Source organism: Heterocephalus glaber, unplaced genomic scaffold (genome assembly GCF_053883595.1).
Source record: "Heterocephalus glaber isolate CG9 unplaced genomic scaffold, H.glaber_assembly_v1.0 deba00001472, whole genome shotgun sequence".
NCBI classification, from domain to species: domain Eukaryota; kingdom Metazoa; phylum Chordata; class Mammalia; order Rodentia; family Bathyergidae; genus Heterocephalus; species Heterocephalus glaber.
In genome coordinates, this window is record NW_028258315.1 from 71,679,848 (window position 1) to 71,694,802 (window position 14,955).

The window sequence follows — 14,955 nt, forward strand, 5'->3', positions numbered from 1 at the left end:
CATCCTGATGCCTCAACTGGGGTGGCTTTGTGGGGAAACCCGTGAAGACCATGGTGGAGAAGGCTGAAGGCCTTCAAGGCCTTTCTTGGAGACTTGCTCCTATTAAATGTCCTTCTAGAGAAGGCTCCATATTTACTCCCTTAGCATGTGTCACTTTAATAGCACTTTCCAAAAAGCAGAGCCATGGCCACCTTTGCAGTATGGGACACTGAACTCCCCTCCATCAGGCCCACTCCGCAGCCTCCAGACAGCTGCAGCCAGGCTTCTGCAGCAATGCCAGTGAGGATCCCAATGATGGTAGAGAACCTGAGGCTCGTCAGAGGCAGTGGCAAATAACTGTGCTGAGTCAGATGGTATGATTTATTTTATGACGATTTTACGACGTTTTCTGGCCTCTGTTGCTCAGATAACTTGGGCCCTTTGCAAAAGATTCACACATAAGAGAAGAAATGAATCAAAAGCAACCTGTGGTGTGTGGAAAAACAACACCTCTTAACACCCACATACTGAGGCGCTCCCAAAGGCACGGAAACTAAAGACTGCAGATAGCAAACCTGCACTGTAAAGAGCAATTTACACAAAGATGTCCCCAAAACCTATGGTTCTGCCACTATTGCATGAAGCTATAAGCAACAAAGCAACTGACACTCGCCCTTAGCAGGGATAAGGTAAGAAGTCTACAAAACGACAAAAATAAAACAATATCTATGAAAAACTCTATCCCCAGACATAGATCTGCAAGCAGTTTTCCTTGCCTTTAAAAGCAACAAATTCCAAACAACAACAAACACAGCACATAAACAAATACATTTACTGGGGATGTGTGCTAAATACCAGGACAGAATGAGACAAAAGTTTCTCCCTCAAAGAGTTGTCATTCTAAGAAACAAGGCAAAATGCATATATATAACCACCAATAGGTAGGTTGGTGAGCAAGGCCACAGAAGCATATGAGTGAGCCTGTTAGGGAGGCTATGGGCAGGGGAAAGAAAGGGAATCAAAGTGAGATGATAAAGGCTAACAAAGGCAGATCAGTAGAAGTAACATTCAGGCTAGGCATTATTTCAAAGGATGGAGCTATTACATAGGGCAGGTCTAGAATGAGAAAATTCGGGGGAGTGGATGAAGAACAGTCACAAGCTAGGAAATTGGAAAGGAAAATGGATGTGTGAGAAAGCTTTGCTTAAGTGGAACAAGGGCATGAAGCCTGCAAATAGGGCAGAATGGGAAACAGGAAGAGACTTGACCTCATCTATGCAAATAACCAAGCTAGTCCTGTGTCCAATGTGCAAGGCACTGTACTATCTTAAGAGCCAGGGACACTGAGGCAGCCTCTGTCCTCAGTGAGGAAGAGGCCCATGTGATCACCTAGGATTCGTGGAGAGGCTCCAAGAAAGTCATGCTAGCAGGGCCACCTGTTCAAAATGATGTCTGGGCTTGGGAGGAGATTTAACGGCTGGCAACGCATACACACTGGTGAGAGATGTCCATGGCCAGAAACTAATCAAGAAATCCTTAGAGGTGACAGAAAATAAGATTTCAGGCTGACACTGCAGAAACATAATTCAAGAGCAAAACTGAAAACAAATGGTTATGCATTTCATGTAACTAGGTTTCTATCATAAATAAAATCTGATTCTTAGAATTAAGATGTAAAAGTTATTCTGGTGAATAAGTTGGGACTTTATACAAGAGGAAGCAACAGATATGGATTGCAATGGAAATTTTTCTGGTTGTTCTTTCTCACCTTTTTTCCTTACAAAGTACAGTTCAGTTATCAAAGTTTTTTAAAAAATTCAGAAACTAAATTACCCAGAAAAATCAGAAACAAGTTGTCAGAGTAGTGGCCACCATGTTACTTAAGGGCATTAGTAATTGATAAGGACACATATTTCCAGAACATAAAACTAATCAAGGCACAAACCAGGGTAAGGTGGCACACCTCTGTAAGGCAGAAGTTTGAGACCAGCCTGTGCTACAGAGCACGTTCAAGGCCAGCCTGGAATGTATACAGAGAACCTATCTAAAAAATACAAACAAAACAAAAAGCAGTCAAGGCACAAAAACTGCTCTCTGTTGAGTAAAATAAGAAGCCAACCGATGGAAATGCCTATACTGCCCCTCTCAGAGAAATTGTAAATAAATGTTGAGAAACAAAAAAAATTTAGTGAGTCTTTCCTGAATTTCAGTCAAATAAGTTTCTCAAGACAAAAGAGAACTTACAAAAATGTGGAAGAGTAGAACCACTTCCTGGAAAACCTGTCATTAATTCCTTTACCGGGCACATAGTTCATATAGAGCAGAATGCTCTGTCACAGTACAATAGCTCCAGAATGAATTAAGGCCTACATGTGTCAAGGCAGTCTGTGATTAAAAACCTAATGAGGTAAACATGATTAATACTTAAGTTCAGCAGAGAAACAGATCCTTGGGGTCTACCAGTCATGTTCAAGGGGCAAATATGAAGTGGGTGAAAGAGCCATGAAGGAAGATTTGGAAAATAAACTGATTTAAACCAACTCAGTTAACTGACAAGCTACCAGTCCACCCTGTCTTCTGCTACCCTTAATGCCTTGGGCACAACAGTTATAAGAGGCCTTGTCACCTCCCATAGGAGAAGTCAAAAGACTCGCATAAAACTACATGCAACTCACCCTTGAATCCTCCTCTTCCTCACTGACAGAAACCATATCTGATGAGTTTCACTAAAATCATGGCAGATAATCTGCCTCCTCTTTGGAAAGTGCTCAAGCAATGTTAGAGCAGGGCTTCTCAAACTATAAATGGTGCAGAATCACCTGGGATTTTGATATAACGCAGATTCCAAGGCAGTGGCCCTGGGAAGGACTCAAGATTGCATTTCCACAAAATTCTCAGTGACATTGATGCTAATGGATCATTAAGAACAGCAAGTTTGGTCTGGGGATTTAGCTCAGGGGTTCCAGCGCCTGCCTCTCAAGCGCAAGGTCCCTAATTCGATCCCTGGTACAAAAAAAAAAAAAAAGAACAGCAAGTTATTAGGATGCCTTCATTTGGTGCTATCAGGAGGTGACAGAAAACCACTGCCTTCAGGGTTAGACAGTAAGATTTGGGCCTCAATGCCAGAATGACACTATTGAAGGAGTAAGAAAGTAGAACAAATCAGGTCACATAACTGGAAAACCCAAGACAACAGCAAAGGAAAAGACTGCTGACTTCTTTCATTAGATTAAAACTCCATGTAATAAGAAAGGTGACACAAATTATGATAATAGACATTTATTCTAATGATAAAATTACAGAAATAAAAGTCAGAGTACCCACGTTGGGTCAAGATTGCTAAAAATTATTTTAGAACAATGTAGCTTAAGAGATTCAGAGCCAGACATGATGGAACAAGCCTATAATTCCAGCCCTCTGGGAGAATGAGGCAGGAGCATAAAGTTCAAGCCCAACCTTGGAAAGTTAAGGACTTAATGAGACCCTGTCCCAAAATACAAAAGATAAATTAAAAGACTGGAGATGGAACTCAGTGTAAAGGCTCTGGATTCAATCTTCAGTATTATTTTAAAAATAATAATACCAACATATTGAATTCAAAATACATCAGAATCAATTATTTTACCCCTTTCACACTTTCGGAGGACAAATTACACCATATGGTCCTCCCACACAACCCCAGTATGATAGATGAGACTAAAACATAGATGTCATATGCAGTAACAAAAGTGTCACACAAAACAACAGTTAAAAAATTCCTATTTTGTGCTAACAAGTATTTGTCAACTACGGAAATGCAATTATGGGCCTCAGCAACTCCTCCCATTCCTAAAACAGCACCCTGAAGATTGGCAGTCTGTAGCAAATTCTGTCTTTGCTGAGAATATTTTCAGAAAAGTGATGGAGATATCTTTGAAAGGCAGCAGAACACTAATTATATCCAGACAAGTTTCCTTTCTTTTCTCAAAAAACATGCAAGCTCCTTTGGGTTTCACTTCTGGACATGGCAGGGAATTTCAAAATTTTCTTTCTTAAGAAAAACCTGTACAGACATTTTTACTGATACAGAGGAAGAGGAGAATGAAAATACCATAATTAACCAAAGAAAAATGATATTATCACCCAAACCAAGCAAGACTTTTCTTTAGCCAGTAGGAGCGAATTCCACCCGAAGTAAACATGCTATTTAGTCAGGATGTATACTGAGACACCTGCAGTTGGACATTTTTGAAATAAGTATAGTTTCTTTCCTTTTTTACTTTTATTTTTGTAATAGTTACCTCCAAAAACCTCTTAAGTACATGTTTGTGGCATTTGGCAATTTCGACCGCTTACAACATTTATAGTTTTCTATTTTGATTAGCTAAGAATATGTAAATGCTTTCTAAGTCCACTTTAACAATTCCTCTAGTAACTAAAGAACTGGATGTTTGCATCTCGTCCAACCCTTGTGTGCATAGAAGGAAGATGAGGTCCCCCTGGGGGACTATAACTTAACCTGGTTCAGTTTACAACTTGATTCCTGGAGCCACGTGTTTCACTCCCTACTGCCACATTTCACAAAAATAAGACCTAATCCAAAAATAATCAGCCTTGAAAACTAGAGATCAAAAATGCCCTCACTATTCTCTTGTTTGGTGGCTACTAAGTAAGGCAGGTAAAGCAAGGTTAAGCTGACTGGGGCTGACATTTCTGATCTCTCGTTTCCAAGGCTGATTATTTTCACATTAGTTCTTATGTCAAGGGAAACAGGGTGCCTGTCTCCTAGGCAGACCCTTTGTGATCTTAAACTAAGGGTCAGCTCCGGGTTACCTCTTTCAAGATCAAGGTTTTGTGATAATTACATATCTGCAACTACTTTTCTACTTGGCACTGGGGTCTAAATTAGGAAAATGATGAAGGGTTTACCTAACCCAGGGAAAATAAAGTTTTGGTTTGGTAACATAACAATGCCAATTTCAGTCCCCTCAGTGGGGGAAGGAAGAGGAGGTACTGTAAAATTTATTTTCTAGGGCAACACACAAACACACCCTTTACATACAGGTTTACATCTTGTGGAAGGTGAAGCTTACAAATCTCAGGAGCAGTCTTTGAAAAAAAAAATTAAAATAGCAATGTGGGTATGAAAGTGAGTATTTATTTACAATGGATCCAGCCTCATACAAACTACAAAAGCTACACATACCACAAAAAGTTTAACAGAAAACAAGTATTTTTATCAATTAGCTACTTGAAACACCTCTGAAATATTTTCCTTCATTTTTATACACATACTTTTTGATCTGCTCAATGCTTTGGCAATATTATCTATTGAGAGAATAAAAGAATAATTCAGTTTTTCTCTAGAACTACTGATCAGAATTTGGAATTTATTCTTGACTATTTTGCAAATTTTTCTTTCTAGCTCTTAACTCACTATAGATAATGTCTTACAAATCTTTTGGATTACTGTACCTTCAAATTTGGGAAACTTCTATCAAGTTTGTTTATATATACATAAGTTATACGATTCAGGGCATTGCATAGTTTCTTAAATATTGACAGACTTGTGACAACTGTCCATCACAATGCCAGGTCTCTCCCAGGACCTCCAGTCTGGCCTCTACCACAGAGGAATCTCAATGGTTAAGTCCCAAACACTTCATATTAAGTCTACCTGGGCCTGTCCTATCTTATAGGACTATAGGACTTATAGGTTCTACCTTATAGAACTTCCCCCACCTCTCCAAATAAAGTGCCTGTTTTACTTGACACTGGATACTGGAACTCCCTGATAACATCACTGTTGCATCACTTGATGCACATTCTTTATTTTTCCCTTGAGGTCACGTCAGGCATGTTTCACTACCTGGTATATGAACCAAACATTATTTTATTTCACTAAGAAAATTAAATAAGATAATATATTAAAATGCTAAAGTACTAGAAAAAGGTTGACTATTACCATTATTTGTCTTAACCCCTAGAGTCTTCCAATAACCTACTATAATGGACAAGGGGTTTATGTCAACTCAAGCAGCCTGGTCTCAGTATGGAATAACAATTCAAGGTTTAGATCCCTAAACTAAACCATTGTGGTTTCAATCCCAGCAAAATCATTCACCAACTGGACAGCCTTAGGCAAATATCTTAATCTCTGCAGGACTTATACAGACCTGTACAAAATCTACCTTGTAAAGTTTTTTTGAAAGTTAAAATGTTCAGCAAGATCCAGGCAATTGTAAGAGCTCTGTAAGCAATAACTACTACTATTACTGGGATATTTTTCCATGAAGGCTCTTGAGTGAAAAACTACAAGGGACATAAGGGCAATTTCCTTTCTCTATGTAGAAGGGGTCTGCTGAATTTTGGAAGAGGCACAGTCATCCACAAGGCAGCAGTGAGTTACCTCCCCAAGTTGATCAATCCTTTGTAATTTACAACTTTAATAGATAAAAAGCTGCTGTGGTAAATGCTGAAAATATGTACCCAACTCCTTCCTTTCCTCCAAATTCATCTGTTTTGTTCAGCCAAATCCATAATTCTTTAAATGCATAGCTTTGAACATCCTATAACTTTTATAGCTTGAGAAGGCTTTTTACTGATCTAAACTGTCCTAATATTCCTGTTTCCTTTAGTGAGAGGTATAAGAATGCCTTGGATTGCCCAAGTAAAATATTTACAAGTAGCAAAAACATTAAGTAAGCTTCGCCTTGCTCTAGTGGCCTCACGATACAGCAGAAATGAAACTAAAGCACTGAAAAGTCTAAAATATGTACAAGTGAAACTTCAAGAAAACAAGTGAAATGGATAGTGCTACAGTTCCCTTCAAGAAAACACAAACTATGAAAACCTGAACTTTTCAAAGAAAATACAGTACTGGGATTATGAACAAACTCTTAGCTTTTCCATTAACAAGCATGTTCTCTACTCCAGGGAAAACATGCTACAAGTAACGAAAACTAATTTTACCCAACACTTTTGCAAAGGTAAGTTGTTGATGCTAAATCCACCCTAACAATGAAAGACAAAGAGTACGAATACGGACCACATACCACATGTCAAAATATTTAAAGTTACAAATAAGCTAACAAACACAACTGCTCAATAAAATAGGTTTTACTTTTTTACCCTATCTGAAGAATGTGTCTTCCCAACCTTTTGAAAGATCAAGCTGAAGCCCCCAACTGTTCCGATATGATACACATGACACACAATGTTCCCTCCTCAGAAACGGAGTGGGGACAGGGACCTGGCAGATTCTTCACCTTCCCCTCTCCATGGCTACTCCATTCTGAACCAAGAGGGGCACTGTGAGATGAACACATCTGGACAACCAACACCATTCTCTTCCTCTGTGTCTGTCTTTCTCTCTCTCCCTTGCCCCTTTTCACTTTCTCTCAAATGTGCACACACACACACACACACACCCCTCAGGAGGAAAGTCTACAACTAGTGGCCACTAAGGCTTAGAGGAAAATAGACTCAAAAGTCCTTGTAGACTGCAAAAGGAGGCTTCAGTAGGGAGTCTGGGGTACCCAAAACAGGATCTATAAAAAGGGAAAGACAGGAACTAGAAGGGGCCCAGAACTGTCCCCACCTCATGGCCATGGGCCTCAGCACAGAAAAAGAAGAGCAGAGTACCCTCTAAAGCACAGGACAGAGCCTTCTTCTGCCCAAACCCTTTTATACTCAACTGTAGGCCAAAAATATGTGGAGAAGAAAATGCCATCAGAAAACAACGAGAAAAAGCAAAAAGGAAAAAGCTGCATGTCTTGAGCTTTCCCAGTCTTAATCTTACCAGTCATAGGCACTTGCTCTGCAGCTAAATCCCTTCTGATGATTTGTCGCTCTGACCCTAGAAACAAAACAAAAATGCTAAGGAACCTTTAAAAGCCTAAGCAGGAGGTCACAAGGTGACTATCCCCAAAGGGAAAGCTGCCCCATGTTGTGTGTGAAAATATACAAAGCTGATGGCAGCCAGTAAAAGGCAGAAGCAATCCTAGGAGAGGAGGAAAAGCTTTACTATCTACAAGTCTTCAAATTTGTAGAATCTCGAAAGTCAAATTATCTCCCTCTTCATTATGCTGGATAAAATCTGTCCTTCCTGCCCTCTCAGCAGTTGTTGAGCACTGTGCACAACTGATGGTCCATATGCTTGAAGTTTATAACACACATCTCTGAAAATGATGCCTGTCCTACCTCTATCAGTGGTCAAAGCTGAGGTCACAATGGTTCCCACCACCAGGATGCCTTCTTGGCTAAGCAACTCTACCTTATCTTGATGTTCTGTGGTATAAAGTCAGTCAGGAAGAGGCAGATCACACAAGCAGAGCAAATCCTTTAATCAGGAGTGCTAAACTGATATTAGATTGTAGGCTTCCCTTTTTTCAAATATGGTATCTCTTTACCCCTCCCTGGTTTCACTACACACACACACACACACACACACACACACACAACACACCACACACAGGCAACTCCCAGGTGACCTTGAATAGGCTCATTCTTTCTATTTATAAAATAAAGATAATAAAACTTATCTTTTAGTCTAGGCTTTGTTTTTAGATTACATTAAATAGGTAATGTCAAATGGCTGACTGAAACCAAGTTCTCAAACGTTAGTTCTCCATTCCCCCTAACTTCTTGAGATGAGCCCTTTTGCTGGTGTAGCACTCCAAACCCTCTGACACACCACACAAAGAGATATAATCATCATTATCTTGGTTTAGTCAGAAGCAACAAGTACCTGGAGAGCAAAGTATTACAAGGAAAGGGGGGAGCGTAAAATAAGAGGTAAGAATTTTTGCTGTTAACACATGTCTGCTTAGACATTTTTCTGAAAATCATAATTTAAATCTGCTGAAACTGCACATAAGGACGTGGAGGGCAGAAGCTAACAAGGTGGTAGAGCTATGCTTTTATGTGTAACTTGACTGAATAATTCTGTGTTGTAGCTAGGAAGTATGTTCTTTGTATCTTATTTTACAGTGTTTTGGTGGTTTGCATCGGACCTAAATAATATCCAAGCTGCTCTACAGCAGGTAGAGGCTGCTACAAGACCACATTTCCTTTAGACCAACTCTGCCTCACTGCTTATAAACCAAAATACAAAAGTCTCATAAAAAAACATAATTTAGGTTCAGAGCTACATTTTTAATGAAAGTCTCCTTTTGACAATCTTCTAGAAAACAAGAGAATTCAGTATTTACTGGATAATTTTGTTGATGAAATCTTTGCAAAGGTTTTATAATGGCTTTGAACATCTTAAAGTAGTTTAAAATTTATAGCTAAAAGGGTTAGATAAAAACTTCTAGCAGGTTTTCATCATGTTTGTCAGAAGTTCAAATATCTTTCTCTATTATTTTATCAGAATGCTAGCACAAATTATGTAGTATAAAAACAGCCAAATTGTTGTTCAAATTGAACAGAGCTAAAACTAACCCAACTGAAAGCAAAGATTTTGCCACTTAGACCAAACACCCAATAAACAGTGACTTCCTGGCTGTGAAATGCTCCACCTACATTGCACTATCCAGTAGTAGAGGCTCAACTCTGTGTTTGCTAGCACTAGCACAGGAGAGTTGCTGGAGATAGAGCACTGAGTTAGATCCCTTTTGGCCTTTGAGAGACTAAAAAGTCTCAGGGGGAAAGGAGCCCCACAAAGATACAATTTCAGCTTGCTATTGTCCTAAGCTAAGAGAGAGAACTGTACACAGGAGGGGACACTTAGCTCAACTTTGGGCATTCAAAGCAGGTTTCTTTAAAAGATAACATAAGTCTTAAAAGATGAGGGAGAATGAGTCAGGTAGCAAGAGTTCATGACAGAGGTAACAATTTGAACAAAGACACAGCTGCTTAAACTGCTCACAGTGTCCTTATGCATGGTCCTGTGAGTGGACTGAGGAAGTGTAGACCTTGGAGTATAGACTGAAGAGTCAGATGGGAACCAGCTCTTTGCAGCCCTTGTTAGGCCTGATTAAGAGATTCTTAATAATCGAAGCTGGTATTTATCAAGCACTCACTAGGTTGCACACACTATGTTAAGCATCTGAAAGCAATATTAAACCTTCATCATGGCTCCATACTCCCCATTTTACAGATGTGAGCACTGAAGAATAAAAAGTAGAGTAACTGCAACAGGCTACATAGCCAGTAAATGATAGGTGGGTTTGGAACCCATGAAGGCCCGATTTCAAAGTGTATTTCTTACATTCTGCCTTCAACTAATTCCCAAAGAAAACAATAGGTGGGTCATGATGGCTGTAGAATGAAGGTGGCCCTATTGTTGGTCTGTAACAAGGCAGGCAGAAAAGTAAGAACAAATCAGGGTAAAAAATACATTCAGAAGTCTAAACATAAAAAAAAATTCAATAATTTTTCCAAGTATACAGATTTAAAATATATATCTTTTTTTCCCTTGCATATAACACACTTCCATGTGCCAATGGGGCACAGACCAGGTCTGTCTTATTCCCTGGGAATAGTATCTCCAGGTCTCAGAATCCTGCCTGTAAGAAGGAGATACTTAATAGGTATTATTGAGAAATTAGAATACAAAATGACCACTTTTTACAAAGGCATCAAAAGGTGCCATTATTGATTAGAAAAATAGAGTTAAAAACTAAAAGAAAAATATGAAAAGTCCTACTGATAACTGAAGAATGGTAAACTGAAATAATACATATGTAACAATTTTGTTGAATATACCAGACAATAATGAGTCATCACCATAGAAGCTTAAGTCAAAAGAGAACATAATTAATTCAAAATGTGGTCAGTACTTTGTATAAACCATAACTTTTTAAAAATAAGATATTAAAGGAAGTGACCTAGAGCTGAAAATATGCTTTTGGGGATGAGGATGGGGGAAACAAGTAGACCAAAGATCAGATTCTGGGTCTAATGATTTCTAGTATTTGACCCTGGCAAGGTAAGCACGCTGTTAAGGTGATTTTAGGAAAGGTTTAATCCCTGCAACCCTATTATCAACAAGGATCTCTTTTTAGGTATCTGAAAAGTAAAAAATAGTATTTTTCACATCTGAACTATTCAGACCAAGCTTCTCACAAAGAGTCATTTCTTATTTTTGATAATTTAGGATGAGTGACTATACCAAATAAATAAATAAATAAATAAATAAATAAGTTTAAAATATATTTCTTATTGAAATGTGTTCTTAAACTGAAATCCTTCATTTGTCTGTAAAGCTACCAACCTGAAGGTTTTTTGGTTTTTTTTAAATAACCAAATAGGAAATTGTAAACAATCTCATTTCCTGGTATATTATCTTACATTAAGGTATTTTGAAAAATATTTTCAGTTTACCAATTATGTTAGGAAAAGCCTGAAACTATTTATTTATATGGAAAATTTAAATACAGCAGAATTAGGGTTTTCATCTTCATTATAGTTATTTTACCTTTAACATCTTTGAAAACTTAATTCTAAACTAATAAATGCAAATTCAAAATGATCCTTAGTTCAACCATTTTAAAACTTCAATTCCCCATAAAAATATGAAATCTGTTAATTTTCTAAAACCCAAATAAAGACCACCAGGCTTTTAAACTAATTGTTTAAAAGTGTGTATATAGATGAAATGAAACTGACTCATGAACTATTGAGTCTGGAATTTGCAAATCATAAATCTTATCCTTGTAAACAAAATTTAACCAAATAAAGACCTGCTAATTTCTTCCTTTAATGATCTGAAACAAAAGTTTTATGTACACAGAAAATTAAGGGTGCCAAGTGTAATATTTATTAGCAAGATATAAGTCAGTTTTAAAGAGTCTGGAGTATAATTAGAGACAGTTGAACATTCTAGTACTGCAATGTAAGAAAACAGCTAAGAAGAAAACACTGAGATTTTATTAAACTGGAAACTCAAATTTGTGCGAGGATTTTTTGCTTGCAGTAGTGCCTCTTCCTCATTCCATTAAAAAATTTCATCTCCATGTCACTTTCAGTATAATCCAAAGTTTTAAAAAGTTTTCAGTCTCCTTCAAATAACCTGAAATTTACCACTTAGCCCGCATGCATATTTCTTCTAGATAAACCCAAAGGTAAACCCACCTGAACCCCTTGTGTGCCTCGGTGTGATGTGGAATGTCAAATCCTCTACACTTCATTCAAAATCTACACAGGGCATAGCCAAATCCCTCACCCCCACAAGTGGGGTGTGAGATATGAAATATTTAGGTGATGTAATACTGTCCAATTCGAACCATGCTGTTTTACAGATGAGGAAACTTGGCCCCAGACAAGCCACACAACTTGACCAAGTGCCCAGCCCCAGGCCATAGCTGCAGATATTCAGTTGTGTGGCTCACAGCTGCGAATTTTCCAACCTGCCAGGTCTCAGGGATTCTGCCCTTCCTATATAAGTCGTTAAGAATCCAATTTCTACTTATTCCCCCACTAAAATCTGTGACAGGGATCAGGAGGTAGGTGATGTACACTGTTACCATCCAGTCCTCATCAGAGGTAACTGGGGCAAAACATCAACTCCCTGAGGGCAGGACTGTGTGGCAGCTGGCAGCATCTCCTGGGCCTAGTACCTACCTGGCGCTAGGTAAAGGAGCCTCGGTCTTCTACCTGGCCAATGACCACCCGCACTCCTGCCCAGCCCGTAGGCCAACCCTGACCACTTTCCTTTGGAAATCGCTTCTTTTCTTGAAACTTGTGTGCAATAACTTCGGGCCAAGAAGCCGGCCTGGGGAAGGAAGGGTCATTTTAGGAGCTAAGGACTGGGTCACTGGAGAGGGTGACCCGGGAAGGGCCGGTGGGCTCAGACGTCGCCCGGGCCGCAGCGGCCCCAGGTGAACGCTGCCGCCCGGGGCTGCCTCTCCACGGCCTCTTTCGGATAACCAACTTCTCAAACTTCCCTTTCCGGGGGTGAGGGCTCGCCTCGATCTCGGCCAACACAACGCCTTTCCTGCTCGCACAAAGGGGACGAACGTGCCCCGCGCCCCTTTGCAGCTGAACTTCCCTTCGGTTTTTCAAGAAAAACTCACATGCCCGCGGCCACAGGAGTCAGGCTGCCGGGGCCCGAGGGAGAACCGTCCCGCTTCCGCCCGAGCGCCGGGTCCCGGACGGACTGTCAAGGCGGCCAAGGGGTGGGGAGCCCGGGACACCCCGGCGCCTGACCGAGCCCTGCCGGGAGCCACTCACCCGACTTCTGAACTTGCGGTGGGATCGTGCTGGCGATGCGCGTCCACAGGACGATGTGCAGCGGCCACAGGCCCCGGAGCAGCCGCCGACCCATGGCAGACCCCGGTGCTCCTCATAGACCGAGCCCGAGGCAGCGCCTTCCCAGACCCCTGGCTGAGCCTCCGCGCCGCGCCCACTCGGGACCCCGCGCTGGGAGGGGCGGGCAGATGTGCGGCCAGATGTGACGCGCGGGCCGGCGAGGAGGGGACCTGGAGGCCGGCGGAGGCCCCCAGCGGCCGAGGGGAGCTGCGCAGGAGGCCGGCTCCTGCCCCAGGCGTGTGCGCGCGGGAGTGTCGTCGGCTGGGGCGCGCGAGTGACTCACTCAACTTTACCCGGGTGCCGGGGGGGGGGGGGCAGGAAACTCCTCGCCAACAGCTGGGCAGGACCTCCCGCCGCCGCAGAGCCTTCTCCCTCTCTTGGGCTTCCAGTCCTCCCCCCTCTCCTAGCTGCCAATCACGTCCCCAGACCAACCCTTCAGAGCGCCTTGGCAAACTTTCAGCTGCCCCTCACCGCCCTCCCACACCACTCTGGAGTTTCTTGCTCCAAGTATTTAGTCAGGAGTGACTAAGTGCGCGCGTTTCCCAAAGTAACAGAGTAGAAACTTTCTACACTTTCCATTGCACCTCAAGGAGAATCTGCTCCACCACACCCCCAGCCCTCTTTGGACTGTTTCTGGGTGCTTTAGAATTGGGTTTTCAAACCACCAGTCGAGACCCAGGAGTGGACCCTGAGATCTACTTAGTGAGTGGTAAACAAGATTTTTTTCTAATACACTAACTGCATGCATTGCTTCACTGAACTTTAGTTTCCGTTACGTGCATATGCATACACGGGCACATTGTAAAATGTTCTTAGTGTAGGTCAAAGCTCAGAGGCTTTCCTCTGACTTTAATGTGCATATTGATCAGGTGGGAATCTTGTTAAAATTCTGCCTTAGTCTCCCCAGAGCTGGGATTGCAGGCGTGCCCCACCACACCCCAGCAAAATCTCCCAACCAGGCACCCTCAAGGCCTTTCTAGACTCTTTCATTCAGTTCCTCAAACTAAAGCTGAGCTAAATTCAATTGCAAATCTGGCAATTCCAACATCATCAATAATTTGATGGCATCCCACTGCTTGTGAGATGAAGCAAAGATAGCAATCAAATTCTTGCACTGGGCATAGTGGACATACCCGTAATCCCAGCACTAAGAGAGAGGGAGGCACAAGGATTTTAAGTTCAAACCCAGGTTGGACAACTTAGTGAGACCCTGTCTCAAAATAAAAAATACAAAAAAGACTGGGGATGAAGCTCTGTGTGAAGGTCCTTAGCTCTATCCCCAGTATGCAGGCAAAGAAGGAAGGAAGGGAGGGAGGGAGGGAGGGAGGGAGGAAGCTTTCCCTGAGCTCCTTGAGTAGATCTTTCATTATAATTCCCATGGCTCCATGTGGAATTTTGTATCACTTATTACAGCAGCAATTTTATAATTATTTGGATCATTCTTTAATTTCTATTCCTATCCCCCACTCAACTCCAGAGTTCTTGAAAGTAGGCACTATATAGTTTCCTCTACTTACTATTATATTCTCAGTACCAGACATCTCATCAGTGCTTAATAAACATTTGTTGACTAAGTGAACAGATGAGGTAATAAATATTAAGACAAAAATGTGTTCATCTGTCATAGTTACTTCATAACTCTGCAGAAGGCATTATGGTACTTAAGATTCAAGATATAAACATGTTAGATTTCAGGGGAGGGTGATGTCACCACTACTTCCTTTTCCTAAGAATGGAGAAGTA

At 41.1% G+C, this 14,955-nt stretch overlaps 1 protein-coding gene across 4 annotated transcripts in view; it reads right to left on the reverse strand.

Annotated features, from left to right (window-relative positions):
- Nucleotides 1-13,465, reverse strand: part of Tgfbr2 (transforming growth factor beta receptor 2) — an 88,095-nt gene extending 74,630 nt beyond the window's left edge. For 2 of the 4 annotated variants that reach the window (XM_004857819.4, XM_004857817.4), the window contains exon 1: nucleotides 13,135-13,465. In XM_004857819.4, coding sequence (XP_004857876.1) covers nucleotides 13,135-13,228 — 94 coding nt within the window. In that variant the 5' untranslated portion in view covers nucleotides 13,229-13,465. Of the gene's footprint in view, nucleotides 1-7,759; nucleotides 7,817-13,134 lie in introns of all 4 variants that reach the window. The other 2 variants (XM_004857816.3, XM_004857818.4) reach the window with 2 other exon arrangements.
- Between the last annotated feature and the right edge of the window lie 1,490 nt (nucleotides 13,466-14,955).